The sequence below is a fragment of the Hirundo rustica genome, chromosome Z (assembly GCF_015227805.2).
Source record: "Hirundo rustica isolate bHirRus1 chromosome Z, bHirRus1.pri.v3, whole genome shotgun sequence".
Classification (NCBI taxonomy): domain Eukaryota; kingdom Metazoa; phylum Chordata; class Aves; order Passeriformes; family Hirundinidae; genus Hirundo; species Hirundo rustica.
Genome location: NC_053488.1, coordinates 65,640,671 through 65,668,551, shown reverse-complemented (window position 1 = coordinate 65,668,551; position 27,881 = coordinate 65,640,671). Strand labels below are relative to the sequence as shown.

At 39.6% G+C, this 27,881-nt stretch overlaps 1 protein-coding gene across 1 annotated transcript in view; it reads left to right on the top strand.

The window, feature by feature from the left end:
• SVEP1 (sushi, von Willebrand factor type A, EGF and pentraxin domain containing 1) overlaps positions 1-27,881 on the top strand; it is a 126,377-nt gene that overhangs the window by 11,319 nt on the left and 87,177 nt on the right. Inside the window, exons 2-3 of the mRNA XM_040089292.2 lie at positions 2,443-2,698; positions 3,840-4,016. Of these exons, the coding sequence (XP_039945226.1) occupies positions 2,443-2,698; positions 3,840-4,016 (433 nt within the window). The remainder of the gene's footprint in view (positions 1-2,442; positions 2,699-3,839; positions 4,017-27,881) is intronic.

Genomic DNA, 27,881 nt, shown 5'->3' with positions numbered 1-27,881 from the left:
TGTTTAGGAAGTTTGGTTGCTGTTGATTATAAGCATTAACTGCTGAAGCACCAGGACAATGTGGAATGCTGTCCACTACCTTCATCTGCAAAGTGTGTGAAGTTTTCTGTAATGCGCTGAGGGAAACAGTGCTGAAGGATACTACAGAAATTGCCATCCTTCCAAAATTAAGCTTTGTTCCCACTTCTGTACATGTTATAACAGAATCACAAGTTGGAATCAGATTCTACTAGAGCAATCTGTGTGTAGCTGGGATCTTCAGAGAATTCTACTGAAAATTTCCATTATGTCTCATAACCCTGTGTAAGTAGTGGTTTCTTCCTCAATTATGCACATTCCACAACTTACATTTATTTGGGGCATATTTTTCCACCTTTATTATATGATTTTCTGATTGAAAAATCTTTTTTTAAAGCTCAGAGATGATACAATTGCCAAAACTAAGTGAGTACAGGTGGATCATGTTTTCCTTGTCTTGTTTTTTTCAAAAAATAGGGCCATTTCTACCGAAATAGCTTTAGACAGACATCCTGAATATCAGCCTGAATACTTAAGAAGTTGGATTGAAGTTTAAGTTGCTTATATTCTGTTTTAAAATAGCATAATTAATTGCTAAATGTTAATTATGCGTGTTAATTATAAGACTACCATCTCTGCCTGCAGTCACTTGGTTTAGAGCATCAGTTTCAGAATGCACTTTGAAATTTGCCATTTGTACATTTTTCCTACTGTTTGTCTTCTTGTCGCCCTTTGTCTTGCCTTTTTCTTCCTGATTATTTTCATTCTAGTTTCCCATTCCATTCTGTTTTCCCACTTAATTCTGGTTTTCCACTTATGACTTAAGCAATGTGAGGAACAATAACTTTGATTTGTGAAGGGTATTTTTGTCTGCAAGAGAATTTGCTTTCCCTCCCTTTGGGTTTTGCAAACAAGTAGTAATAAAATCAAACCCAACAGCAGAACATTGCTTGGCAGTCTCTCAGACCACAGTGCCAATGGTATGTGCTTTGATTTATGGTGTGTGTGCTTGTTTTGGCGTGGTATCTACCTGAAATCAGTGAGCTGATGAATCAAAGTCCAGTCATCCTAAAATGTGGCCTGGGTTACTGAGTTGGGGTATAAAAGCTCTGTGGGTTATTTGGGCTGGCCTAGCTAGTAATCTTTTACATGAGCTGAAAGCCAGATGATTTTACTTCATAGCTCTTGCATAAAGATTTTGTAATGAAACAGCTCAGCTTGGTTGATCTCTTGTTTTGGAATTTGTGCTTGTTATGAGTGTCTTAATCACATATACCTACTTGTCATACAATGACGTCTTTTGGAGTATCATTCAAAGGTCTATTAAATGTGGTCTTTTGCATTAATTGTAGCATGGTACGATCTAATATTGAAATAAATATGGTCATAATTTGCCTGCTACCAAATTGAAAGTCTGCATCTAATTCTTTCTACGAAAGTTCTCAGAGGATGGAGAAAATATATCTTCACAATCCCCTGCTTCAGGGTTGTGGACAGCACCTGGCCACAATTAGGAGGTTGGTAGTCATCCCTTATTTACTCACGCTCTGACAGACAGCGGCTAATCATCAGTATAGTAACTCCATTGGGTGGCTTCTAGCCCATGGCACGTTGACGTCACATTTTTGCTGTTGCTCTGCCTGTCACCCAAAAACTGAAAGTACTTGGAGAGTAATTAGCACAAGTGCATTGTCAGACTAGAAGCCTGAAATGGGCCGGAATCTGTGGGGCATGTTCTCTCTCAGGCAGTGCTGAACAGTGTTATAAATGCTTTGTGTGAAGTTCTAGGAAGGAGCAACAGGATAGAAGAGACTACAGGCATTTTTGAGGCTACAAGGGGCAATCTAAAGTGATCTTAGCAAACCATTGTAAGGGAGGAAAACATTCAGCAGGGTCAAATGGGAAATTTTTTGCTGGGTTTAAAATTACCAACACTATAAATACTTGTTAGGAGAAGACTTACAATAAATCAGCAGCAGGGTTTATAGTTTACTGGATCAAAACATAATATTGCATGAAAATATGTTAGATTGTATTTCGGGTTTTGCTCTAGATCTTCAGTATTTATAGTGCCTATTTAAACTTCAGTCTGAGCAAAGTCACTTGAGCTCTGGTCAGAATCATTGCTGAATCTGGTGCATGGGTGATCTAATCAATCAGCATGAAAAGTGTCTTATTTCCAATAGTGTTATAATTTCTGTGATTGTGTAAGCTGTGACCACCTAAAGTGTGACTCAGTGATTTGGCTTGTTCAACCACAGCCTATACATGCAGATGTTAGACCTTTGTTATAGTGGGTGACCTTGCAAGGGCCTTATTAACTGTATAATTCAAACAAAAGGAGTCATATAATGGAGGAAGTAGTGTACCAATCAACCACTGTTAACCCTTGGCTGAGGCGTGCAATTTCATTTTCTCTTCCAGCAAATATTACGCCATGCCCGTGGAAATGCTACAAAAGTGATATTTCTCATTACTGATGGCTATTCCAATGGGGGAGACCCAAGACCCATTGCAGCATCCTTGCGTGAACTTGGAGTGGAGATCTTCACCTTTGGGATATGGCAGGGGAATATCCGAGAACTGAATGATATGGCGTCCCACCCAAAAGAAGACCACTGTTACCTTCTTCACAGTTTTACTGAGTTTGAGGCTCTGGCCCGCAGAGCTCTTCATGAAGGTATTAATGTCTTAACCTCAGAAATCTACAGGGAGCAGAGAGGCCTGAATAGAAATATCTCCAGTACTGTCTTGCATTTACAATTCATGTATTATTGATTCCCTTTTTATTTTTCTCGTACTTTCTAGCAGAAGTGTTTGTTCCTCAGTTAAAAGGATAAACTTTACTTGACTTAACTCATCACCAGCAAGATATGAGCAAAATTCTCCTTACTGATGTGTATACACACACCCATTCGGCTCTTCATTTTGTCTATGAAGAACAGACTGTGCTCTTGGCCCAGTGTATCTTGTGCTTGAATGGATGAACCTTGTAGTCAGGTACAAGAGGCGCCTAGTGTACGCCTTAGAACTAGACTTAATACCTTTACGGTTTCTCACACAGCAACAACAGCCTGTTCAGAACCAATCTACATCCCTCTGTGTAAGAGTCAGTACAACTGGTGTTTATGACCTTATGCACGCAGTAAAACTGGAAAGAGAAGGACATGGAGAGAGTTTGGACTGTGATTCCTCTTTTAATCTGCTATGTCCTAAAATAAAAGTTCTTTTCAAAAAATTGTGTAGGTTTAGACAAGCAAGTGAGAACACATGATTAAACATTTGTTTGACAAAGCTGCTTGATTGAGGATTAGAACAGGCATCAGACTAGCCATCTGAATTTACTTGCTATGATTTTTAAAAACAAGCTACTTTAAAATAACTGTAAAATAGAGTTTTCTGGTGCTTTGTTGCCAGCCTGTTAGTTCTAGGTAAGGTTGGATTGGTATGTGTGAATGTACCAAAGATTTTTATTTTATAATGGTTTTACATGCCATGACCAAATGCTCTTCTGATGCCAAACATGGCATCCACTAAAGCTGGGAAAAGCTGTCTCAACAGCTTCTGTTGGGACTGCATTCTGGCAGTGTTAGACAAAGGAAGAGAAAATACGAGTGCATTTCAGCAAGCCCTTTTCCAGAATAAGGACACCAGTCTTTTGCCTGTTGATCATAGCAAGGTTCTGTCTGCTTCATACTGCCATCTCTGCTACTTAGAACTGGAGCCTAGGGTTTTTAACAAATGTTTCACTAATGGCATAATGTAGGACTGTGGGATTACATTGGTTTGAATTCTTTGTTAATAAATTGATACTATTTCAGACCTGCCCTCTGGCAGCTATATCCAAGAAGATATATCGCACTGTTCGTATCTCTGCGAGGCAAACGAAAACTGCTGTGACATCATGGCAAGCTGTAAATGTGGCACTCACACTGGCCAGTTTGAGTGTATTTGTGAAAAAGGATACTACGGGAAAGGACTACAACATGAGTGTACAGGTGAGTCTCATGTCTTGGTATTTGAGTTTCTCTGTATGCTCTGAATACACGGATAATCTATCTGAGAGCTAAAAGATCTGTTTGGGATTATGGCTATGAACCTGGATCAGAATGCGTCCAAGGCTGCTGGAAAACTCTCTGGCTGAGGACATAGCATAGATCTAGCAGTCAAATGTACCTCATACCTTGTCTTCAGCAATAGCTCGAAGAGATGCACAGGAAAAAGGTAAGAAGAAGGCTAATTTTCTGACAAAGTAAAGCTTTCCCAAAACATAGCACACAGGAAATTTGTGACATTTTATGTCACAAATTTAAGTGGTTGCAGCCCCCTTGTGTCCTCAATTAACTCTAAACAGATATGCTATTCTATTTTGCTTATTTTCAATTTTAATACTAATTAAGACAAAACCACATTTTCATGATATTTTTCTTTTGTCATAAAATTATTTTCCTTCACTGTGAGTGCCATAGTAAGATATTGGAAAAAAAATCACAGCATTTTTGCCTTTATCAGTGGTTTGTGTCATTAAATACTGTTTTGACCTATTCCTAAAGAGAGCAGGACCATCATTTTAGAGTTGCCCTTTCTTCATGTAAGAATCTTTTGACAGGGTAATCATACCTTTCAAGTGCCACCAAAAATGGGAAAAGTCAGATTTCTTAAAATGGGCACTTTGCAGCTGCAGACAAAAGTTTCATTTCTGCTTCCTTGGTAGGAGCCTCTGAAATAAGTTTGTAGAAGGGTCTGGTATTAGATACATTGCAAGTAAGCGGATGACTGCAGCCATCTGCTGTGTATGTGATAGTAATTGAAGTTGCATACACATATTTTAGGGAGAATTTGAGCTGAGTAACTCAAACTTTTTCTTTATGTATGCTCAGTTCAACTCTTGTCTTTTTCAAGACAGAAAAAAAAAAAAAAAAAGAAGAAAATATGTGTTCTTTAAAGGAAAAACAGCCTATTGAAATCTTTATTCTGAAAAGGATCCCAACCTTTTTTTAACATTTCACATCTGAGTATAGCTGTGGATTTGTAAAGCATAAGGAATCTTAAGAACGCGTCTTAACTTTTCCTCAGCCTATAATGTGCAGGAGGATTTGTGACAAGTTCACAGTGGCAGGACTTCAATTTTAACTGGACTACTTGTAGTGTTTTTTTGGCAAAACTTGAAGATACTCCAACAGCCTATGTTTCTCTAATACAGTAAGGCTTTTTTAGAAGAATTTGAATTAAGAGGGAAATTGCTTTTCTGTCTAGTATCTGTTATTTTTACTATTGTGATTATTTTCTCTATGCACTGCTTTTCATTGTACCACCTTACTGTTGTTTATGGTTTTAAATGTGAGGCATCAGAATAACACATAAAAATCGTTACAGTTTTTGACTTCCATAATTATGGGAAAACACTCTAGATATCTTCTGTAAAATAAAATAGGAGCCACATGCTCTGTGCTGAAAAGCAGAAATTTGGTGTCCCACTCCTGTTCTTGGTAGTATTGTTGATGATGTGCCACTAAAGGAAGAACAGACTGACTGTTCTCTACTTTAAAAAGCAAACCAAACAAAGCTTCTTGGCCCTCACTGGGAACTTCATGTGGCCAGAGATATCTGTAACGGTTGTGGCAAAGCAAGAGAGTGAGAGGAAAAACAGAGGTAGGATTTTAACCAATTCTCAAGTATTGCAGAGTACATAAACACCTCCTCATCAGTAACTCTACACTTCTTCTTCTTTTCCTTGATTACAAATGTTGAGGTCCAAACTAGAGACAAACAAAGAAAAATACAGAAGGCAGCAAAAATTAATCTAGTGATTTTTCATTATGACTCTTTCTTCCATTTCATCCATAAAAAGTGAGTTGTATAAATCAACTGCACCTTTCATAGGAGAGTAAAAAAATATTCAGATCTCCATTTGTATCTTCTTCTCTCTCTTACAAGATTAGAATTTATGTCTTTGACATGGCATTTTCACAATTATTTTTCAGTAAGATTCTCCTTGGAATCTTCTGTTTTAAGTGGTCTCTTGGGTTGGATGACCTTCTAGGTTCAAGATGATGCAACTAAGTACCCCTCATGTTCACCTCATCAGTTGCTTCTAAGCACAGCCATAGTTATTGGGGAGGTTGGGAAACTGTTGTCTTACAACCACTAGTTTCTTTTGCCTAACATGTAGACTCCATTATATGCAGCACAAGGTATCCATAAAGATGATGTGCAGCTCACAGGGCAGAACAAGTAACTTAGTTCCTTGTAATCTAGGCTGGTTTTTCATTATTTTGTTTATGTTTATCTCACTGCTTGGGTATAATTATTGAATTCCACCATCTGCATGAATATTTAATAGCTTGCTTAGTAATGGTATGCACAGCTACTAGGGCAATAGTCTTGGCTTCAAAACACCACATGGATCAGATTTCTAAAGAGCTTTTCCAATGAAACATGAAAACATGTGAAGACTTCACTCTTTTTTTTTTTTACAAATACTAATTCAGAACACATTACAGAAAAGACTTTAAACTGAGGATATGTAGGTCTGGCAAAGCAGGGAAGAATTGCATTTGGTGGTTTCTTGGACTGTGGACCTAATTTTCATCTGAGCATTTTTTCCATCAGATTTTCAGGATTGTTCCTGTTGAGAATGCAAAACCAAACCTGATATTCATAAACTGGATATCTTTCTAGTTAGAAAAAAACTTTTGAATTTAATATACTACTAGCAGTTCTTTCGTTAGTCACACAGGAAGAACTTAATTCCAGTGGTGAGTCCAATCCTCTAGGATTTCAAAGGAAAATAAATATTTCTCCTGCCATGGTGTTGCCTTCCTCCCTTCTTTTTGGTAGGAGCTTCCACTCCCCAGAAGCTGAATCAGCCTTTTTCAGTATTTCTCTATGGGGGGTATTTATTTAGCTACTCTGGAGAAGTTACTGACTAAATGAAGCTTTGCCAACCACCTTGGAACCTGGCAGATGGTACTTGGAAATATTCACTGAGTTTTCAACACTCCTCCAAGTCCCAAGGCTTCCAGAGTTAACAGCACATATAACAACATATGCTGTACTCTTCAGCAGGTGCCTACCATGGATTGGAGGAGAACCACTAACAGTACTCTGAGATTCTGGCAGACAGGGAGAGAAAAGAAAGCGAGAAAGGGAAGGTAAAAAAGAGTGCAGAAAATGTCTTCAAGCATAGTAGAATCTCAGGCTAAATTTGCCTGTTGAATCTAAAGGTTTGAATTAGTTCATAGAACTGCAGATTTTCAACCTTAGAACTTAGCTTCTTGCTGTCTCACGAAACAGTGCTTTTTATGTTTTCATTCATTGATTCTGCATCTTAAAACTGGGTAGGAGTTTGTTTTGATTCCTCTCTCCTCCTTTGCTTCTAATTTCTAAATCAGAAAAATACGTTTCTAACTCAGCTGCCACTAAAAGAGGGCTCCTTTTAAGACCTGCAGCCATTGTAAACTGACAAATTGAGAAAGGGGCATTTTTGGGAGAAAGTGTCAAATGGCTGCTAATGTGCTATTTTGTTCACATAACCTTGCAGGTCTTGATATACCAAAACAAGAAAGCAAATAAAAGTTTTACATCAGATGATTTCAAATACAGCTGTGCAAGGAAGTTGGGACGTGTGTACATAACGAAGCAATAATGAAATTGTTTCAAAACCTGAACAGTTTGGAAAGGCTTAGGAGTTAGACTCACCTGCTGTAGAGACAAAAAGTCTTACTGGAGACCACTTTTACTGAACAGCTCTTTAATCATGACGCTACTCCTGTAACCACCCTGGGGGGGCGGGGGAGGGGGGGTGGGGCCCAGGATGAGGCAAGTTCATATACTTTCTTATTTGTAATTTAGTCTTCTTTTGTTACAGAGTGGCTTTCAATATGTGATAATACACAGAGGTTCTATTGTGAATATGCTGTGTCAAAATGACTGGCTGTCATGTAATGAGGAGGGAACTCAACTAAAAGGAAGGATGCAAAATGCTTATAACCAAGTAATGCTGAGTCGATGCCTAATTAATGCTGGCAAAAATATTCCTTGCTGCCATTCTGTGCATTTTTTTTCTGTTTCTTATAAATCTTATGACTCTTTATGCATGAGAGTTTCAGGAAACATGGTGATGGTTAAATACAAAAGAAGTGTAAATATGTTTTTCTAGTGAGAGTAGCATAACATCATGATGGGTGAGTACAGGAGAAATCTAAATCAGCTCTTCCAGTGGTTTTCCACTGAGAGTGCTGGAAGACAAGTGGATGAGAAAGGTGGATACGAAAAACAAATGCCTAGACATGGCTATGGAAGTTTAATAGGTTAATTATCTATTTTTAAGTCTTTTAAAGTCTTAAAAGATTAATAATTACTGTTTTCATGAAGACTAAAGAAAATGGCTTTTTTAAGTATTTTGTGCGCAAAATAAATACATCCAGAAGCATGCAGACATGCTACTCCAGGTTTTTTACATTTAAATCTGCTTTTTAAAAAATTAGTCCCCTGAAGCCCAGTACTGCATGCTTTGCTTCTGGCAGTTAGGTAGAGGTTCTCCTACTTGTTGCTATAGGAAGCAAAGCGAGGCTGAGGGAAAAATTTAATTGGATGCTGCAAGATTTTTTGAAATGTAGCACACGGTAGAAATAAATTCCTTTGTTCTGAGAATTTAAAAGCATATTGTCAGCATAATCTTCATATCAGGAGAGGGTTTTGGTTGGGCTTTTGGCTTTTTGTTTTTTACAAATGATTGATAGAGATGAATGCTGCATGATCCCACAGTAGCTTTGCTGGTTTTTAAGTGACTTTTAATACCAAAGTAGTTTGTTTCCCATCTGCTTTATGAAGATGGGGCATTTCTGGCAGTGAATTTAAATTCAGATTTAGTCCATCAGAAGAACTCTTTAACAAACACTAAAGTCAGACAGTGAGCTCTCCATCAAAACAAAAAGAAAACAAACACACAAACAAACAAAAAGCAAAACCAAACAAATAAACAACCAAAAACCCACCCACAACCACTATGAGTTTTAACATCTAACTGCAGGGGTATTGCCTGCAAAACTGTAAAAAAATTTGAAAAATGACCTTTTCTTAGTCAGTTTGGTACAATTTTTTCACATAAATAAGTGGCACATGAAGCTGCTGCTGGGTTTTCACCATACCCGTAGTTTTGACAAGGCAGTTGAAGTGCATAAGATTATCTCTGCTAGAATCAATGAGATCTGGATCCAGTCTTTGGAGCTGGGTAACTCTTCACCTTGTGTATCAACTATGTAAATCTTCTGTCTCAAAACTAAAAATTGTAAGTAACATGATAGGTAACATGAGTAACAATGTTTCTACTGTATATATTTTTCCTAACTCTGTACCATGTTACTTGTCACCCTTGAATTTTAACCTGAACTGTGGCAGAAAAGGAAAACCCAGAAACTAAAAAATCTCTGCCAACAAAAAACTTTTCTCCACATTTCTGCACCATTTCTGAGGAATTTCTTTAAAAAATGAAGTTATAGGGTAAAGATGAAAGCCCAGATTCAATTTTGACATGCAGATCAGAAAAGCAGAGATGTAATTTTACATCAGTACATTGTATTGAAAAACATCCACCCTTTCCATCTAAGATGTTATCTAAGATGTTATCTAAGGCTTTAGAAAATAAGTTTCTATGCTAAAACAGACTCTTTTCTACTAAGTACAGAACTGTTTCTGCAGTAAATTTGTTGTAATGTTAGAAAGTGATGTACTTACTGTTTTTCCTTATCTCCAAAGTGATATGTCTTGGTCATCTCAGAGTGTCAGGAAAATAGAGCCTCCAGAACATATATGCAATTTGAGGAGAAAAAAATCAGCCATTTGGAGGGCTTGAGAGATGCAGAAATCTTCCTGATTAGAAATTGACATGACACAGAAATAATCTTCCTCTTTCTGTGTCCATCAGACTTAGGCTTTCTGTAGAGCCTGTCTCCATGTGTCCTTTGCCCACAAAGTAAACATTACAGGCAGTCATTCTAATTAAAAAGGTTAACAAAAGCGTAAGTACAGTAACAGCTAGGTTTAGCCTTTAGTTAGATGACTGTAAAACCTTTATTGTTAAGGTTGGGCTTAGCCCTGAGGCTCTAGACAGAATAAAAAGCAAGCTGTTTTACTTTCACTGAGATTATACATGGTTTTAAAACATCCTTTTTCAGTACTGCAGTCCTGGAAGACATGGTAGTTTAAAAGTTTGCCCTGGACATGCCTTGTTTAACTGCTTAAATTGTTCATCAGCCAGTTGTCACTGATTTTTAAACAGTTTAGGCTCCAACTATTTGACAAGGGCCTTTGATAAGACTTTGACTAGTCTTGCACATTTGAGAATCTGTTTTAGGATTGGAACTGGCATCATAGCTGTCCCCTGAAATCCATAATGAAAGTTTTCTATGGCAGCATTCTTTGGTTTCCCGTGTGCATCACAGTGTCATCTTACTTTCCCTACCTTTTCAGAAACACATAGCCAGGATGTTTTTGTAGACATACAGTTCCTGAACTTGTGCCATCTCATGAATTAAAAGCAGACAACTTAGCATTCTGAAAGCTTTTTAGTAGCTTTTGTCTTAGAGAAGAAGATATTTAAATTCTTGAAACAGTGCATCAAGGACAAAATGGGGCAGCAGTATATGACAAAGTGTTAATTTTTGAAGTTAAAAGACTTAAAATCTGTTTTAGTTACCTACTTTGTACCTTGTGCCTCTCTGGGGCTCCAAAGCTTCACATTTAACTACTTAAGTCATTCCTGGGAAGTAATTTTTTCTACTACAATTACCTTGCAAGTTTTAGTCTTAGTGCCTGTGAGATTGTGAATAAGTATCAGGATTTCTAGCATCATAAATTGCCCCTGAAGTCTTGTCAAAGTCGATTCCTTTAACTGCACTTGAGCATAGCACTCTTACTGTGACATCCTCTGTGTTGCTACATTTGGATTTTAATGGATTGTACACACTGTATTTGTCACATGTCAAACAAATTTGTCTCTTAGCTCTCAGAATCAGTTTCAAATTGAGATGGAGTGTAGGAATATTTTCTCTTTTTTAAAAAACCTTTATTTGACTTATGCTGTGAAATTCATTCTACCCAAGCCAGTGTACACTGAAAAGTGCTTTCCCTGTAAGAAAGAGTACTTTCAATATTTTAAATAAAATTATCTACTTCTCTCCCAATATGATAATATTGTGTATATAATTGTACAGCAATTGCAGATGTTCACAGGCGGTGACTTGCCTTAGTTTTGCTGAGAGGGAGAGGAAAACATAGAAGCAAAAGTGCACAAAGCTCATCAGGTCATAACTCACATCTAAATAAGTAATTTCTTTCCAGGTTTTGACCTAAGCAAAGCCTTTCAAGGGATGTGTACCCAAAAGGGAATAGAGAGGCTTCTTCCGAGACCGTCTGTTCACTTGTCTACTGCCATCGCAAGAGCATAAACATTGTAGTGAGAAGGACTAAGATTGTTTTTCTGCTGCCTCTTCGGTTCAGTCCTGTCCAGCTGACTTCTCTGTGCTCTCTGTGGAAAATTGTCTGGCAGGTTCTTCAGATCATTTCACAGTTACTTCAGGAAAGAGCCCTCTCTGCCCTCTGCAGTTGTACTTTCACTCCCTCCCACATTCTCTGTTTCTTCAGACCCACAGGGGTCCAGAAGCACTTCAGTTTCTGGTACCACTCAAACAAAGACCACGGACACTGTGATGAAAAGTGTTCGAAAGCCCACTCAGCTTGGGGAAGAATTACAGCATGTAGGTTGCAGATAGGTAATAGATATTCTATTATAAGCTGATTATACCTGCCAAGTACTCAGCAGCCAGAATGTTTGGTTGACTGGCTTACAGTCAGTCGTGTTTTCTTCTATCTGCCTAAAATCTGCTGCAGATAGCCCAGATTTCTCAAACTGAAACCATGCTGACTACATAGTGGAGTGTGATCGGGTCCCTAGGGAATAAGAAAGCCGTAGCACAGATCAATTTTATTGAACAGAAAATTTAATTAAACAGGAAAACTTTTACTGGATTTTTTTTTTTTTTTTTTTTTTTTTTTTTTTTTTTTTTTTTGTGATTTGTGATTTGTGATTTGATGAAAACAAATCAGAGAATCAGGAGTTTTCATAGAGATGGAAACATCTTCAGGCAAAACCCCCTAGGGTTTAGTTTGTAACCATGCAAAACAAAGCTAGAAAAGCAATTCAACACTACCAATGCAGACGTTTTAGTAGAACTAACACCTGAAGGTACTTCAAGAAGTTGAATTTTTTCTCCATAGTCTGAAATTTATTGATTAGGAAATTTTTTAGTTAATAAGAATAGGAAGAATGAAAGGTCCTTGAATCTGGTGGGGAGTTGAGAAACTGATGTTGAAGTGTATATGGTGTCATGTGGATACAATTTGGACCTGACAGAATTGAAACAAAGCCCAATAAAATTAGGCACTAAATTGCAGGTTTTAAGCAGTGTAAAGCATAGAGAAATGGCAAAAGTCTACTGTCTGTGTAGGTATTGAGTCACTGAAAACTGATATAGTCATGGACAAAGACCCTCTAACTAGTTAAAGTTAGAAAGTGGTATGTTTATTCACCGGCAGGCGGCACGGGAGTCATCTCCGAAAGGCGTGGCTGCCCCGAAAAAGGCTCTTTGCTCTCTATTTATTTTCCAAGATCTTACATACAATACATATGCATAACCCCAGCACCTCCCATTCCCGCTCGGTATTAAAATGAGGCTATCAGTCCTTCACACGTGCGCAATTCTTCTCTTGAATTGGGTCGGTGGTCTTGAATTGGGTCAGTGGTCTCAAAGGATGAAGTCAGGAGAGTCTTCATCAGGTCTCTGTGACCCTCTGGCACTGTCCAAAGTCCCCTGCTTTGTGATTGATTGATACCAAGTCCAGGTGCTGGCCACTGTTCTTAGTGGTTTCAATCTGTTCTTATGACAGTTCACTTACTCCACTTTTTCTATAAACAAGCTCATAATATAACAGTTAGCTCTAGCTTGGGCATCTAATAATCATTAACCTACCATTTACTAATCTAACTTACATTTTGATCAATACAAATTGCTTCTAACCCTTAGCTAAAATCTTAACTCTTTAAGGTTATGTCTCATTTCCCCACTCTTTCTTCACAGTTAGTAAATTCTTTTACTAATATGTAAATTCTTCTTCATCTAGCAAAACTCTGTGTTAGGGGTCCTTTAAAACTGTACTATATGCTCTTAATATTAAAGTTAAAGCTGCTAGTCACTTCAGCATTCTCCAATTCCAAAGAAATATTATAAGAAACAAAATCAAACTTATACCAAATAAATTAAACAAAACAGTAATCAAATAAACCAAGGTATTGAGCAAACCAGTTGCTGCTGGTGACTACCCCAAAAGCACATCCCACCAATGATGTACTTTTAAATACTCTCTGTATAGTCTCTGTGTCATGATGCATTGTAATCAAAGTTCTCTTTCTTTCTAATTTTTTCTTCTTAATTGTGCAACTAAAGTTAAATTCATCTCTATAGGCACAGGCAATATTTCTTGAACAGTAGTCAAGTTTGCCTTTATATGTTGCTGGGATACAACGTGTGCCTAATAGGAAAAATCACATTCTTCAATTTTGACAAAGTTACAAATGCACAAGTTAAATTAAGTTTTCTTACACAGTTGCATTTGTAATTTTTAGCATCTGAATCAGAGACTTACAGGGGATAAAATCATAAGTTTTCCCTTGGCACTTATATTTACCAGTCACATTCTAATGCAGTGGTGCTGCATTGGCTTGGCTATAGCAATGGTCATAAATGCCACAACTTTCCAGGCTATATCTATTTGATTACCCATTACAATTACAAGCTTTCCTATTTTTCGAAAAGTTATTATATTATACTTATCATTTATTTTCCCTAGAAAGTTTTAATTTTATTTCATTGTCACCCAATATAACTTTCCAGAGTTTCTCAGGAGCTTTCTTCACTTGTGAGTGATGGATCCAGGTGCTTTGTTCCTTGATCTTGATTGTATTAAAGATGATGAGGAGCACTTGGAATGGTCTCTCCCACCGTGGTTCCAAAGTTTTTTTTGCAAAAGGCTTAATGTATACATAATCCTCAGGCTATACATCACATCCTGGTCCATCTAGTTCTCTGGTTTGAGCCCCAGTTTTATAATTTGCTGCTTAATTTGCTGCACAATTTTGAAATAAAATATGGCCCCCTATCTAAAAACATTGTGGCTGGGACTCCAAAGCATGGTGTTATTTCTTATAACACTGCTTTGGTTGCCTCTTGCACTTTGGCAGTTCTGGTAGGGAAAGCTTCTGGCCACCCTGAAAAGGTATCTGTTAATACCAATAGGTATCAGTACCCTCTTTTCCCAATTTACCCAAGCTTTGGTTTAAAAATATTCTTGGGATTAGTTTGGAGGCAAAGGCTACATTGGCAGTCACCTAAATTACTATATTTTACAAATTTCTAGCTATGATTCTGTCCTTCAAATAATTATACAAATCATCTATTCCCCAATGTGTTTTTTCATGTTCCTCTTTCACTAATGACTATAGCATGTAAGAGGAGAACAAAAGTCTTCCTTTCCTTTTATCTGTAATAGCCCACACCTCTTGTCCTTTTTATTGTGCTTTGGCTTACCTTCAGTGGAAATTTGCTCATCTGGAATTAAGGCTGCCTCAACAGTTTGAACAGTTACTTCACCTTTAGCTGCTTCTTTTGCCTTTCTGCCCGCCAGCTTGTTTTCTTCATCCAATTCAGAGCTCACTTTTTGGTGTGCCTTGATATGCATGGTGGCTACATTTTCAGGAAGCTGGACTGCCTCTAACAGTTTTATTATCTCTTGTGCATGTTTAATACTTTTTCCTTGTCAGTTTGACAGTCCTCTTTCTTTCCAGACGGCTCCTTGTGCATGAACTACCCCAAATGCATACCTTAAGCCTGTGTAGATATTGTAGATATTAACTTTCTTTTTGCCAGCTCTAAAGCCCAAGTTAAGGCAGTTATTTCAGCCTTCTGTGCCGAGGTGTTGGTTGGTAATGGTCCAGACTCTGTTACCTCTCTGCTTGTGGTAACCACATACCCAGCATGCCTTCTTTCACTGATGACATAGCTGCTTCCATCGGTGGACCAGGTCTTTCTCAAGAAGGGTATCCTTCAGATCCGGGCAACTGGAGTAGGTGGCTTCGATGGCCTCCAGGCAGTCATGGATCACTGGTTCTCCCATACTCCCACTGAGGAAGGAAGCTGGATTCACAATGTTAGTTACCACAATCTCAACGTCATCTTGTTCTACCATTATGGCTTGGTACTTCAGGAATCTTTGTGGGGAGAGCCAATGTCCCCCTTTCACTTTTAGGACTGCAGACACTGTGTGGAATACCGGCACGGTCATCTTCTGGCCTAGGGTGAACTTGGATGTTCACTGCCACTGCTGCAATGGCTCTGACGCACCCTGGCCATTCCTTAGCTGCTGCATGCAGCTGCTTAGGCGACTGCCCTGCAATACGGGCCCAGGTTTTGTGCTGGTATTCCCAAAGCAATCCCCTGCTTCTCATGTGAAAACAAAAAGAATGGTTTACTCACGTCTGGAAGTCCCAGGGCTGCAGCTGACATGAGGGCCTTCTTTAACTGGTCGAAGGCTTGCATTGCTTCTTTTGGAGATCCCTGCTCCCTTCTGTGATCAAGGCATACAGAGGGTTAACAAGCAACCCATGGTTAGAAATCCACAGTCTGCACCAGCCTGTCATGCCTAGAAAAGTTCTCAGTTCTTTCACTGTCTGGAGTTTTGAGGTCTGGCATATTGCTTCCTTGTGATCCTGTCCTAAGGTTCTTGGTGCAGTACTAACCTCGTAGCCCAAGTAAATAACTGTCTGCTTCACCATCTGGGCTTGCTTCTGGGATATGCGATACCCCTGTAGGCCCAAAAAGTTTAGGAGGCTTACCATCCACTCCAGACATGCCTCTTGAGTTTTGGTAGCTATCAGGAGGTCGTCCACATACTGTAACAGTTGTCTTCCTGATGGAGCTTCCCAGGATTCCAGATCTTTTGCTAGTTGTTCTCCAAACAAGGTGGGCAATTTTTTTGAACTCCTGCCGAAGCACTGTCCATGTAAGCTGCGTTTTTTATTCAAATGCAAAAATTTTCTGGCTGGCTTCGTGGAGAGGAAGGCAAAAGAAAGCATCCTTTATAAATCTAAAACAATAAACCATGTTAGTTCAGGTGTTAAACAAGTTAACAAAGTGTAAGGCTTGGGAACAACGGGGTGTAAATCCTCAGTTATCCTATTAACAGCTGTGATCCCTCAGGCTTTTTAACAGGAAAAAAAATTTCAATCACTGGGCTAATCCCTTAACTTTTCTTCAGAGGGTATTGCTTAACTCTAACTAGTTGTTTTCTTCTTTTTTTTTTTTTTTTTTTTTTACTTAACTTGCACTAGGGGTGCATTCTGTGCTCTCCTGGTATGTTAGAAGCTCAAACCCCAGAAAATACCTGATCTGTTATTTTCCTGTAAATCTCACCTTCACTTTTAACTTCAGCCTCATTAGTTATCTACATCAAGCTTAACAATTCCACATATTGTTGATCCTCAACCTCCAAAGTAATTTCTCCATTTTTAAATATTATTTTTTTACCTTTAATAGTTCCAACAGATCCCTACCCAAAAGTGCTGATGGAGCATTGGGCATATATAAAAACCTGTGAATTCCCCATTGTTTCCCAAGTTTATATTTCAATGGCCTACAAAAATAGGCTTTTTCAGATTGGCCAGTTACCCCTTTTACTATAACATAATCATCTCTTATTGATATTAAAGCTTTATTTAACACTGAATATGTTGCCCCTGTGTTTATCAAAACTTTTTTTTTTTCTTTGTTCCCTAGTTTCATTATAACTAGAGGGTCTCCTAGGGTAAGATCCTCTGGTCCATCTCAGTTTTTCTTAAAATGAGCAACCACTGCCTCCCCGTTGTGATGTTCTCTTCTTTGGTTTGTTTCTGAGTCCAGGATGCTGTAGGAGCCTTTGGAAAGGGCTCCTCTTCCTCACTGTCACTGCTGGGCAGTGGGAGAGATTTAGGAGTAAGTGGAGTAGTCGGAGTAGGGGATAAAATAGAAGATGAAGCTGAACTTGAAATAGAAATCAGAGTTGATTCAGCTGTGCTTAGAGCTAGAGACAGAGTTGAAATAGAAATTGCTTTGGTTAAAGATGGAGTTGGAGTTAAAGGTGGAGCTGGAGTTGAAACAGAAATTGTTGCTCTAAATCAGCTTGATCAAGGAGCTGTTGTTTACACTGGGCACTTCCTCTGTACCAGTTAGCAGAAGAACAATAGTACCGTCCTGCACAAATTTTACACTGCAAAAGCACCCAGGCACTGTGACAACCTCTAGATGCACCAAAAGCTGCAAGAAAATTCCCCAAAATACAAGCTATTCCATTCACTTATTTTTGAATTTCTAAATCCTCCACAGCCCATTGCTCCTAATCCAGAGCCACTTGTCTCCCAACAGACATCTGATATAAGCCTTCTAAATGCATTCTCTTATTTCCTCTGTCTATTCACCAGTTTGCTGAATTCAGAAGCTCCTACGAGTCAAGCCTAAACCACTTAGGTAAAGGAATTCCTTTTATTCATCTGGCGAGATTGAGTTCTCAGACCAAAGTTACCCTTATTTTAATTCCAACAATCTACAAACACAGTTTCCATACCTAAATCACAACTAAGCTCTTGTCAAGGGTTTCTATTCCTTCTTGCCAAACTGGTTCTGTCCTTTGTCCTCAATCTGCTTCAAAAACATTCACACCTCAGCTCTCAGAGGCTAATCAACTCTTTCACTCAGCATGTGCTGCACTTAAAACTTTTAACACAAGATGGATGTTGCCTCAAAAATACAGTTACAGTGAACACCATCCCAGTAACCAAAACACACACACCACAGTCACAGCAGGGAGGGGGCTTTAAGGGTTTTCATACACCCCACTCGCTTTGTTTTTCCCCGGCCGTTTCAGTCGCCCGAAAACGGAACCGCAGGTCCAAACTTCTCAATCACTTCATGCTGGTAGCACGTCTCAACAAACTCTCTCACAATCTTTCTCACAGTCAGGACACATTCACACAGTGTAACAACCACAAATCAGGATTTGCCCTTACAATTGCTAGTCCTGGGTTCTAGCAAACTGAGCCCTCTATGGCACAGCAAATGGCAAAATCCCCTTGTGCCAGCAACAACAATCCGAGCCCTCCACGGCCCGGTACAACAGCTTAACAGCTTTCTCTGCTGGCGGCCAAGTACAACTGACCAGATACCAATCCAGCTTGCAAGCACACTGCAGAGGCACAAGTTGTGCATGGGACGTCTCCCACGACTTACCAACAGCCTTTCCTGACCATGCATACGCCTTACAGGTCAAATCACTTACAACACAAACTCTTACAAAACACAACATACACGGTGCACCAATAATTCTTCCACAGCCTAGACACGCAAACCCACAAAACACAAATCTGTGCACACTACACACACACACACACACACACAGCCGGCGCACGCGGAGCCGCAATCAGGATTTTCTGTGACCCACGACGGGACCCTTTGCATCCTAAAACTCAGGCTAGCCGCTCGAATTATGGATGACCAAGGTACCTTTAAACCACAAACTGTCAACAAAACTGGTTGTCCTACTGCCGCTGTTGTCCCCACCACAGGACACAGATTATCAAGGCATAACAAAAACCGGTTGCTGCTCCCCACCGTGGGACATGGGTTACCAAACCAAACCAAGCCAAACCAGGCTCTGCAGAGCTGTCACAACTTAGGCATGCGTTGTGCACGAGACGTCTCTCAGTGTCTTACCAACCGCCTATTCCAAAAAGGTACCTATTTTTCAAGTATAAACATACCTTTTTGTCCAGAGTTTTAGTAGTCAGGAGTTCTTGTCTGCTGCTGGATGAACAGGTCGGGCAGTGGAGCCCACTCTTCCAGGAATATCCTGGGGGCGCCCTGAGGGGGTCCTCACCCAAGCTGGTCTCACAGCCGAGCAGGACCTTCTCCTGCCTGGCTCATCAAATTGAGTCACTGAAAACCGATATAGCACAGACAAAGACCCTCTAACTAGTTAAAGTTAGAAAGTGGTATGTTTATTCACCAGCAGGCGGCACGGGAGTCATCTCCAAAAGGTGTGGCCACCCTGAACAAGGTTCTGTGCTCTCTATTTATTTTCCAAGATCTTACATACAATACATATGCATAACCCCAGCACCTCCCATCCCCGCTCTCTATTAAAATGAGGCTATCTGTCCTTCACGCGTGCGCAGTTCTTCTCTTGAATTGGGTCGGTGGTCTCGAATTGGGTCAGTGGTCTCAAAGGATGAAGTCAGGAGAGTCTTCATCAAGTCTCTGTGACCCTCTGGCACTGTCCAAGGTCCCCTGCTTCGTGATTGATTGATACCAAGTCCAGGTGCTGGCCATTGTTTTTAGTGGTTTCAATCTGTCCTTATGACGGTTCACTTACTCCACTTTTCTATAAACAAGCTCGTAATACAACAGTTAGCTCTAGCTTGGGCATCTAATAATCATTAACCTACCATTTACTAATCTAACTTATATTTTGATCAATATAAATTGCTTCTAACCCTTAGCTAAAATCTTAACTCTTTAAAGTTATGTCTCAGTATAAGCAGATGCACTGATTTTATGGAGACCTGTGCTTATTATAACTACCTAAGAACCAACTCCTTCTCCTGGTGATTAACAAAATCTGCTGGGGGTTTTTCCCTCTGACATCAAAAGAAACATTCTAAGGACAGGGGAAAAAAAAAAAAAAAAAAAAAAAAAAAAAAAAAAAAAAAAAAAGGGGGGGGGGGGGGGTGTGTAACTTTTGCCCCAAAAGAGTTAAAAGAAAGGGTGTTCCCTTGTAAATGCTAGTAAGTATCCATGCAAAATTTCCATCTCCTTGTGGCATGTGGTTTGATTCTCAAACAAAAATTCCAGAAGATAAAGTATGAGAATTTTTGTACATTGAGGCTACTAGTACTGCTAGTACTGCGGTTTTTTTGGTTTTTGTGTTTGGGGTTTTTTTGGGTTTTGCGGGGGGGGGGGTTGTTTGTTTGTTTTTGTTATTTTGTTTGGGGGTTTGTTGTTGTTTGGTTTTGGTTTTTTTGTTTGTTTTTTTGTTGTTTTTTTTTCTTTTTTTTCCCACTGATTATTGCCATTAACTCCAACTTGGTTGGTTATTACTTCACAATTAATTGAGAGCATAGCATTGCTCTGACTATTGTCAGACTCCATGTCAGCTCCACATTTTTGGTTTTATGGCAGAAAAGTTCTTGCTACATTCTCACTGTGTTCCCCTAGAACAACTCATATCTGGAAATTAAAAACTGTATAGAGATAGAGGCAGTATTCTGGTGGAACACAGTAGCACCTGCATGATGGGCTGGGAATACTCTAAGCCCCATTAATTTAAAGGCCTATCTTTTTATGTGTGTAAATGTATAAAAATATCTGGAGCTCTGGAAGAAAATGCTGCCTGTTACTGTGTTTTCTCTTTCTATTCCTCATTTCACGCATTGCCCACCTGCTGACTTCAGAACGTACCATGAAGCCTGTGCAGGCATGGGAATGCCAGTGTTTTTGACAGGCCTGCCAGTATTGCCAGGCTAAAGCCTTCTGCAATAACTTTAGCATCATAGAGTCAAGACCAGTGCATCTGACATCAGCAACACTCTATATGCTCACTGGTAAGTCCAGTCCAGTGTGGAGGCGCTCTAGAAGCTTTAAATGCAGGAGGTAACTAGTCTACATTTCCTACATCTCTTACCCATATGACACAGTGATGCCTTGAGTCTCAAGAAAGAAGGTGTGGAAGAGGGGATTTCTTGCAGGAGTATGAAATACTGCAAAAGTCAGTCAAGTAACTCAGTTCGTGGGACTAGAGTTTTCTAAAAGAAAAAGACAGAAGAGGAAAGAGGGAGGCTGAGTAGCCTTGTTCTGAGGAGCCATGGTGTCAGCAAAGGATATAAGTAGTGCTTGCCAAGCCTCATAGTCATGTACCAGAAGAACTGCATTTTGTTAAGCTGGTGTTTCTTTTGGACTTGCATTATTTTCTATCTCACAGAGGCATTAGTATGTATACCTAAACATATTCCAATCCTTTAGGCCTATTTCTGTTGTCAGCTTGGCAAAGAATATCACATGAAATGCAAATGTTTCCCTCATTTTAGAACCTAAGCCTTTGCCTTAACTTTGTATCAAAATATGCTATCACTTGCAAATCCCTTCATTTGAGTTTTTATGTCATTGTGAATTGTAGCAGAGTAAAACACATACATAAATTTTGATCTCTTTTATTTCTGAATGGAAATTCAGAATGCCTTATGAAATGCAATACCTTTTTTAAAACATGGCACTTCACGAGCACCCATATTCTTTCTGGTTGTCCAAAAACACTAAAAAATTGTCCCAGTGGCAGCACAGGGGTTCTGACTAGGTCATGGCACAAAGGCAAGGGCACTTAGTTTTCATTAGTCACTTGACTTCATCAGTGGGAGTAACCAAGCAGCATTCATGTATGGCTTTTTAAGTCAACCAGTAGCTCACCTTGTGCTCACAGTCTAAACCCCTGAGAACACACAAGTAATGTGATCACAAAATTTTGACTGAGAAGGATCTCAGTCATTGCTTCAGACACTGAGGGACCGTCTGCCAGTATGTCTTTAGTGTAACAGGAACTGGGGGTTCCCTTCGTACCTATCTTTTTCACTACTTAGCAGCGATACTCCTTTTCAATACTCATAGAATCGTAGAACTGTTGAGGTTGGAAATGACCACTAAGATCATTGATTCTGACCATTAATCTAACACTGCCATGTGCATCTCTTAACCACGTCCCTAAGTACCATTCCTACACGTGTAGTAATACCTCCAGGTTTGATGACTCCACCACTTTTCTAGACAGTCTCTTCCAGTGTTTGACCTTCTTTACCTTTTGATGAAGAAATTTTTCCTAATATCCAACCTAAACTTCCCCTGGTGCAATTTGAGGCTGTTTCCTTTCAGCCTATAATTTGCTACTTAGAAGATGTTGACCCACACCTGGCTACAACCTCCTTTCAGGAGTTGTAGGCAGCAATAATGTTCCTCCTCTCAGCCTCCTTTTCTCCTGGCTAAACATCCCCAGCTCACTCAGCTGTTTGTGCTCTAGACCCTTTTGTATCTTTGCTACCCTTCTTGGGGCACACTTCAGTACCACAGTGTCTTTCTCATAGTGAAGGGCCTAAAACTCACTTGTGATAATGGCTGTCCCAGCTGAAGTGCCAGAGGAGTTTGGCCTAGAAGCAGTAATGAGCTATACTGTGGCCCCAAGAGCACAGTTTGTATGCCATCGAATTCCAGCTAAAAAAAAGAGGCCTTGCCAGCCTCCAGGATTCTGCTGTCTTCCCTCCCCTGAGAGTGCTTCACCATCAACAGCACTTCATCATCGACTGCTGGGCACCTTTCCCTCTGTCACAGACAAGGAGGCAACTTTGCACTGTGAGAGACTGTGAGAAGGCCCTTGTTGCCTTCTTGTTCCCCTGCTTGTTTTTACCTACCTGTCCCTCCAGACTGAGGTGATGGATTACAGCTGGTGTCTGGTTGTTGCCTCAAGGCTGTAGCACAAGCAGGTATTAAAAGTAATAAGTTCAAGGTCTATGAAGTGATGTTTCACAAAGCTTTCTGTAGCATCCTAAATTTCAGTCTCAATGATGTTAGAGATTGATTTATTCTCATTATTTTAAGGTAATTTCAGGGAAGCCTCCCGCATTGAAATAGAAAATGCAGTGCCTCATGCATTCGTAATCAGAGAGGCGGTTTATAAAATTTCACTTGCACCCCTCACTGGTGCACAGTCTGCAAAAGTATAAGAAACTAGCATAGAACTTGGCTCCATCTCAGGAAAACCTGGGATGTTTTTAGGTAGCATTAATTATGTTGTGAAGTTAACTATTTGGAATCAAGTGTTATTTAGAAATTTATTTTCTAGCTAAAACTGTGGCTTGATAATTTCAAGACTTGGTCCATTGAGCAGTTGAGCAGTTTAATCATGATTGCTGCTTACCTTTTTTTTTTTCCTTTCCTTTTTTTTTCTTTTTTTTTTTCTTTTTTTTTTCTTTTTTCCTTCAGATTGCAGTTTAGAGTGTTCCATCCTTCTTATTCTCCATCCCCGAAGATGTGTATGGTCATGTTTATGGCAAAAGAGCTTAGGAAGAGAGCATATATTTAAAGGAGAAGGTAGGACTGGAAGTGTGGCAGGCCTTTTTTCTCCCAAAACATGCAAAGAATCTTGCTGCCCTTTAGAATGAGAACAAATTTTTCTGCCTTTTCAGGGTGGAAAAATTACCTGTGAAAGGGAGAAGGGGATGGAGAAGTGGGAAACAGGGTACAGATTCACTTACACATGCAGGGAGGATGGGAACATGACAGTTCTTGAGACAACTTCACTCTGGTGTTTCCCTGCTCCCTTTCTGGCAGCTGCTGCAGTTTAATTCTAGTTTAATCAATTGGCCTTCATTAAACTCCTTGGATCTTATAGGTGCTACTTTAGCACTTTTTGTCAATACTGATAGCAGAAAGGGGTCTTAGAAATGCAAGAGTCACTTCCCTGAGATTGCTTCTTCATGGGAGAGCCCCTGCATTGCAGAAAATTAGGTCTTTGAAGAGTGGCTGTCTGGTGGGGGATGAAGAGCATGGTTCAGAAATGTTTTAGGCAGTTCTTCACATGAGGAAGCTGTGCTGGACTGAGGCCTGAGGCTGTGTATTTGGTTAAGGTACTGCAACATAATCTTTTTTATCCTTCATCCCTTTTACCATAGCCTTTGCAGCAGTAATGTTCACTTTGTTGACTGCCAGAGGACTTAGTATTTAAAAATCCTTTCTTCAGTTCAGAGCTGAAGTGACCTTCGTGCAGTATAGACTGCTTTACCAAGGGTCAGATTTGTTCTTAAGGACATCTTTTATATCTTACAAAGGAATGAATGGGGGAGGACAAGGACAATTGGGGAAAATGAAGTGAGAAGCAGTGTGTTTTCCAAATGTTTCTTGAGCAAGCAGCAGTTAGTAATGAGCATACTGATTTAATTGTTATCTCAGTGCTCTTGCTTTCCATAAACAAGACTTTATTTTGATATACATATTTGGATACTATTAAAAGAATTCAGGGAATCCTGTCAGTTTCCATAAGAGTTTTGCTTGAGGAATGGAGAATGGGATTTATGGCAATTTTCACGGTAAATCATGAGTATCAGTAGTGATTCCAGGAATTAGGTAGGAACTATAACATCAAGATTACAACAGCTTACTGAACTCTGTGCAGGGGCAGTTGGGCTAGTTTCTCAATATGTAAAAAAAAAAAAAAATTGGCAAAACCACCACTTTTTATGTCCTGATTACTGGCCTGAGCCATTGCATGTGCTCCAGCCATCATAAGTTAACTAAAAACTCTGTTTCCTACTCTGGGGCTGCTAAGTAAATAAACATGGAAATAGTGACATATGTTCTCCATCTGCACAGTCATGTGCTATATCTTCAGTGCTTAGAAATGCTACTTGAGTATAATCACTGTTGTTGAAAAGTACATTTAATGATAAAAATAAGGGATGTGGAAAAGAGGCCAAGTTTGGCACCTAATGCGGTAGTGACAGTTTATTGAGGGTCTGGCAGAAATAGCTTCTCTTTCCTGTTTATAATAACTTTAACTTGCTGCATTCCCCATCTGTGACTGAACGCTGAAACTACTCTGATCTGCAGAGGAAGGAGGCAAAACCAGGTATTTTTAGGGTTGTTCTGTTTTGTTTATTTTTATTTTGGGGGTTTTTTTTGTTAGGTGTTTGGGGTTTTTTTTAAGTCCAGGATCTATGCGCCAGAAGCTGTTGGGAGTGGGTGTTAGAGGCAACAGCAGAAAAGGAGTATTTCATATTAGACTAGTAAAATTATTCAGGAGCATATAGGGCTCTGTTAATATTTTGCAGGAGAGAAAAATCACAATTTTTTGTATCAATGAGAATGAGAAAATCTGAGAATGTAGAGTCTCTTGACTATTCCTGGATTCCCTACACAACTTGCTTTTCTCAGGAAAGCAAGTTAGCTCATTGAGTTTGAGCAGAGAGTAATTTTTAGTTATGTTATTAAGTCCCAAGAATCACTGAACATAAAACTGTTCACGTTGCTGAGTTGGTGAACATAGTGGAAATGGATATTGAACCGCCAGTCATGTTCTTCACTGCAGTAACCTATCAGTGCTGTGAAGCTTGGGGTGCATGCTTTGTCACCTTCTAAACCCTTCTCCCTTATTTTGTTAAATTGAGCAATCCCAGGAGAAGGTGATGTGTTGAGTTAGCTGTAACATGAGACTCTTGCTTCTTGCTTCTGGAAAAAAGTGCAGACTGTGCTGAGATTGTGGTAATTTCAGCAAGTCCCAGGGGTCTCAGGCAGTGGAGATTCTCACTGCTGTCCAGATTCCTCTGGGTGTAGCACATTAGTTGTTAAAGAATGAGTTTTTTCATCCCAGCTCAGAGTTCTCTCTTGCCAAGTAGTCCCTTTTTAAAGCAGTGGATAAAGGAAGTCTATTTCTTGTTTCCCAGTGTGTGCCTCTAGGTTACGCAGCAGTTAGCTGAGCAGCATAGTCTGCAGCCCAGGGGAGCTTTTCCACTCTTCCATATCTAACAACTATCACTTGGAATCTGGCCTAGGGATAATTTTAGCTCTTTAGGCACCTAGTTGCTGATTATTTGTCCTTCTTATTAGGGAGATAGGTGATGTAGTGGTGCAAATGTGTCCTTTTCTAGCCCTTCCCTTTTCTGTCTTGACCCAGAACCCTTTGTGAAAGGATGAAAGGACAAGTAGAGTTATTTGTTGCGTGATACAATGGTTAGACCAGGCCTAGAGACCCCTGGGCTTCCAGTGCCTCCAGACAAGAGAGATACTAGGTCTCTCAAACAGGTATTTGCTCAACTATGTGTAGCAGAAATGAAACAAAATATTTGGATTCTCTTTAATGGAGTTTTCTTTGCATCACTCAGTCTGTTTTTGGGGTTTTTTTGAATTTGCTGTTCTAAAAATGAACATGCAACTTCACAGCAATGATACAAAAATGGCAAACAAGTGCAGATAGTACAGGATGGCAAATCTCTTTTTCAGTGTTTATATGTTTAAATAGCAGGATGCTATCCAGGACACTTAGAACAGCGCTCTTTAGAGTAGCATGTGCTATCACATCAGAAGTGATCAAGGTTTGCTGAGGAATGTGTGTCTGTGATTGTGATAAAGACTGTGTCCAGAGAAGCCTACTGTATAGCAGTTCCGGCCCAAGCAAAGCATTTTCACAATTTATTTCCCCTTTTGTATAAGGGTCTCACTCTGTATGAAGTTTTAGACCAAAAAAACGCTTCTCTTGCATGTAAATAAATTCATACATAATCTTAATTTGCATAGCAAACTTAAAAATATTAACTGAGTTCATTTCCCAGAAAGAATTTTTTGTCATCTTGGAATTAGTTTTACTCTTTTAACATGATGACTTCTAGAAATACATGGGGACACGAGGACATAAATCAATATTCAAGTTCTAAAAATCAGAAGTGCTGGCATGAACTGATATCTGTAGCTGATAGGCGTGTATATGTTTGGGCATCTCCTCCAATGTATCACCAAGGCTGGATTTTATGTCCATGCAAACAGCAGACCTGTAACTGTATAAAATGCACTGAGACTTAAACCGAAAGAGCTTCATCTCAGTAGCTGAATGTCACTTTTGTATACAGATATTGCACAAGTTGTCAGGATCTATCTTGTGATTTTGTGGTTCGAACGAGGCATAGGTAAACCTCCTTTGAAGTTACAATACAGTGCATGGAATCAGGATTTGTTTTTCTTAAGTAAGCCACATGCATTGAAATAAAAAGAGAAGTTACGTTCTCTTGTATGTATAGTAATCCCTATCAGCAGTCTTTATTTATATGATTGTGAAACATTTAAAACACCTCTCACAGCTCTGTGTCCTCGCAATGCAGGTGTGGTTCAGGGGTGAATCTGTTTAAGGCGCTTGTCGCACAGAGGCAGATGTGGCCCGTGCAGCAATAGCTGATTTTTATGGAGCGTGGTTTCCCTTACGCAGTTTCCAAGTCCACGCGGTCAGCTCTGATGGGCCGAACCAGTTGCCACCCAACTAACTGGCCAGTGGCTGCCCGCATCCCCTGTGGCCCAAACTGGTCCAGTTATGTAACCAAGGTACTTACAGAATTAGTTACATAGCAGTTATGAAGTTATAATTAGGATTATTTATAACTGTGAGGCTGACAGGCCAGCTGTTAGCCACCACAGTCACTCACTGTGATTTTAATATGTAATAGTTGGTCTGCTTCTTAAAAAAAAGTTTTAAAAGTGGGCATAAATGGGTTTCCTGTATGTTCTCAATACTGCTGCTATGACCAAGGAGAGGGTTTTGCATTCAGAGTCATTGCTTTGCAATAATCCTGTGTAAATGTGATGCCTCCAGGCCCACCCAGAGATGCTCAGCACAGCCAGACCTCCCTGTGGAGAAGATTCTCATTGACATCCTTACTTTTACAATCTGTGATGCCTCCTGGACTTATATCCTTCAAGCAGGCAGATTGTTCTCCACATTGTGGATGCTTGCAGTACTAGGATGGGATGCTCACCCAAGGACTGGATCTCCTTCCAGACAACATCTTCTGCCCCATCAGAGGGGACCAAAGATACTCATTTTTATCAAGAAAAATTTTTTTCTTCTCTAAGTTTGTTATGACTATTTTAAGTGCTTAAAATCTAGAGCTAAATCATCTCAAAGTGTCATGGGAAATTCTG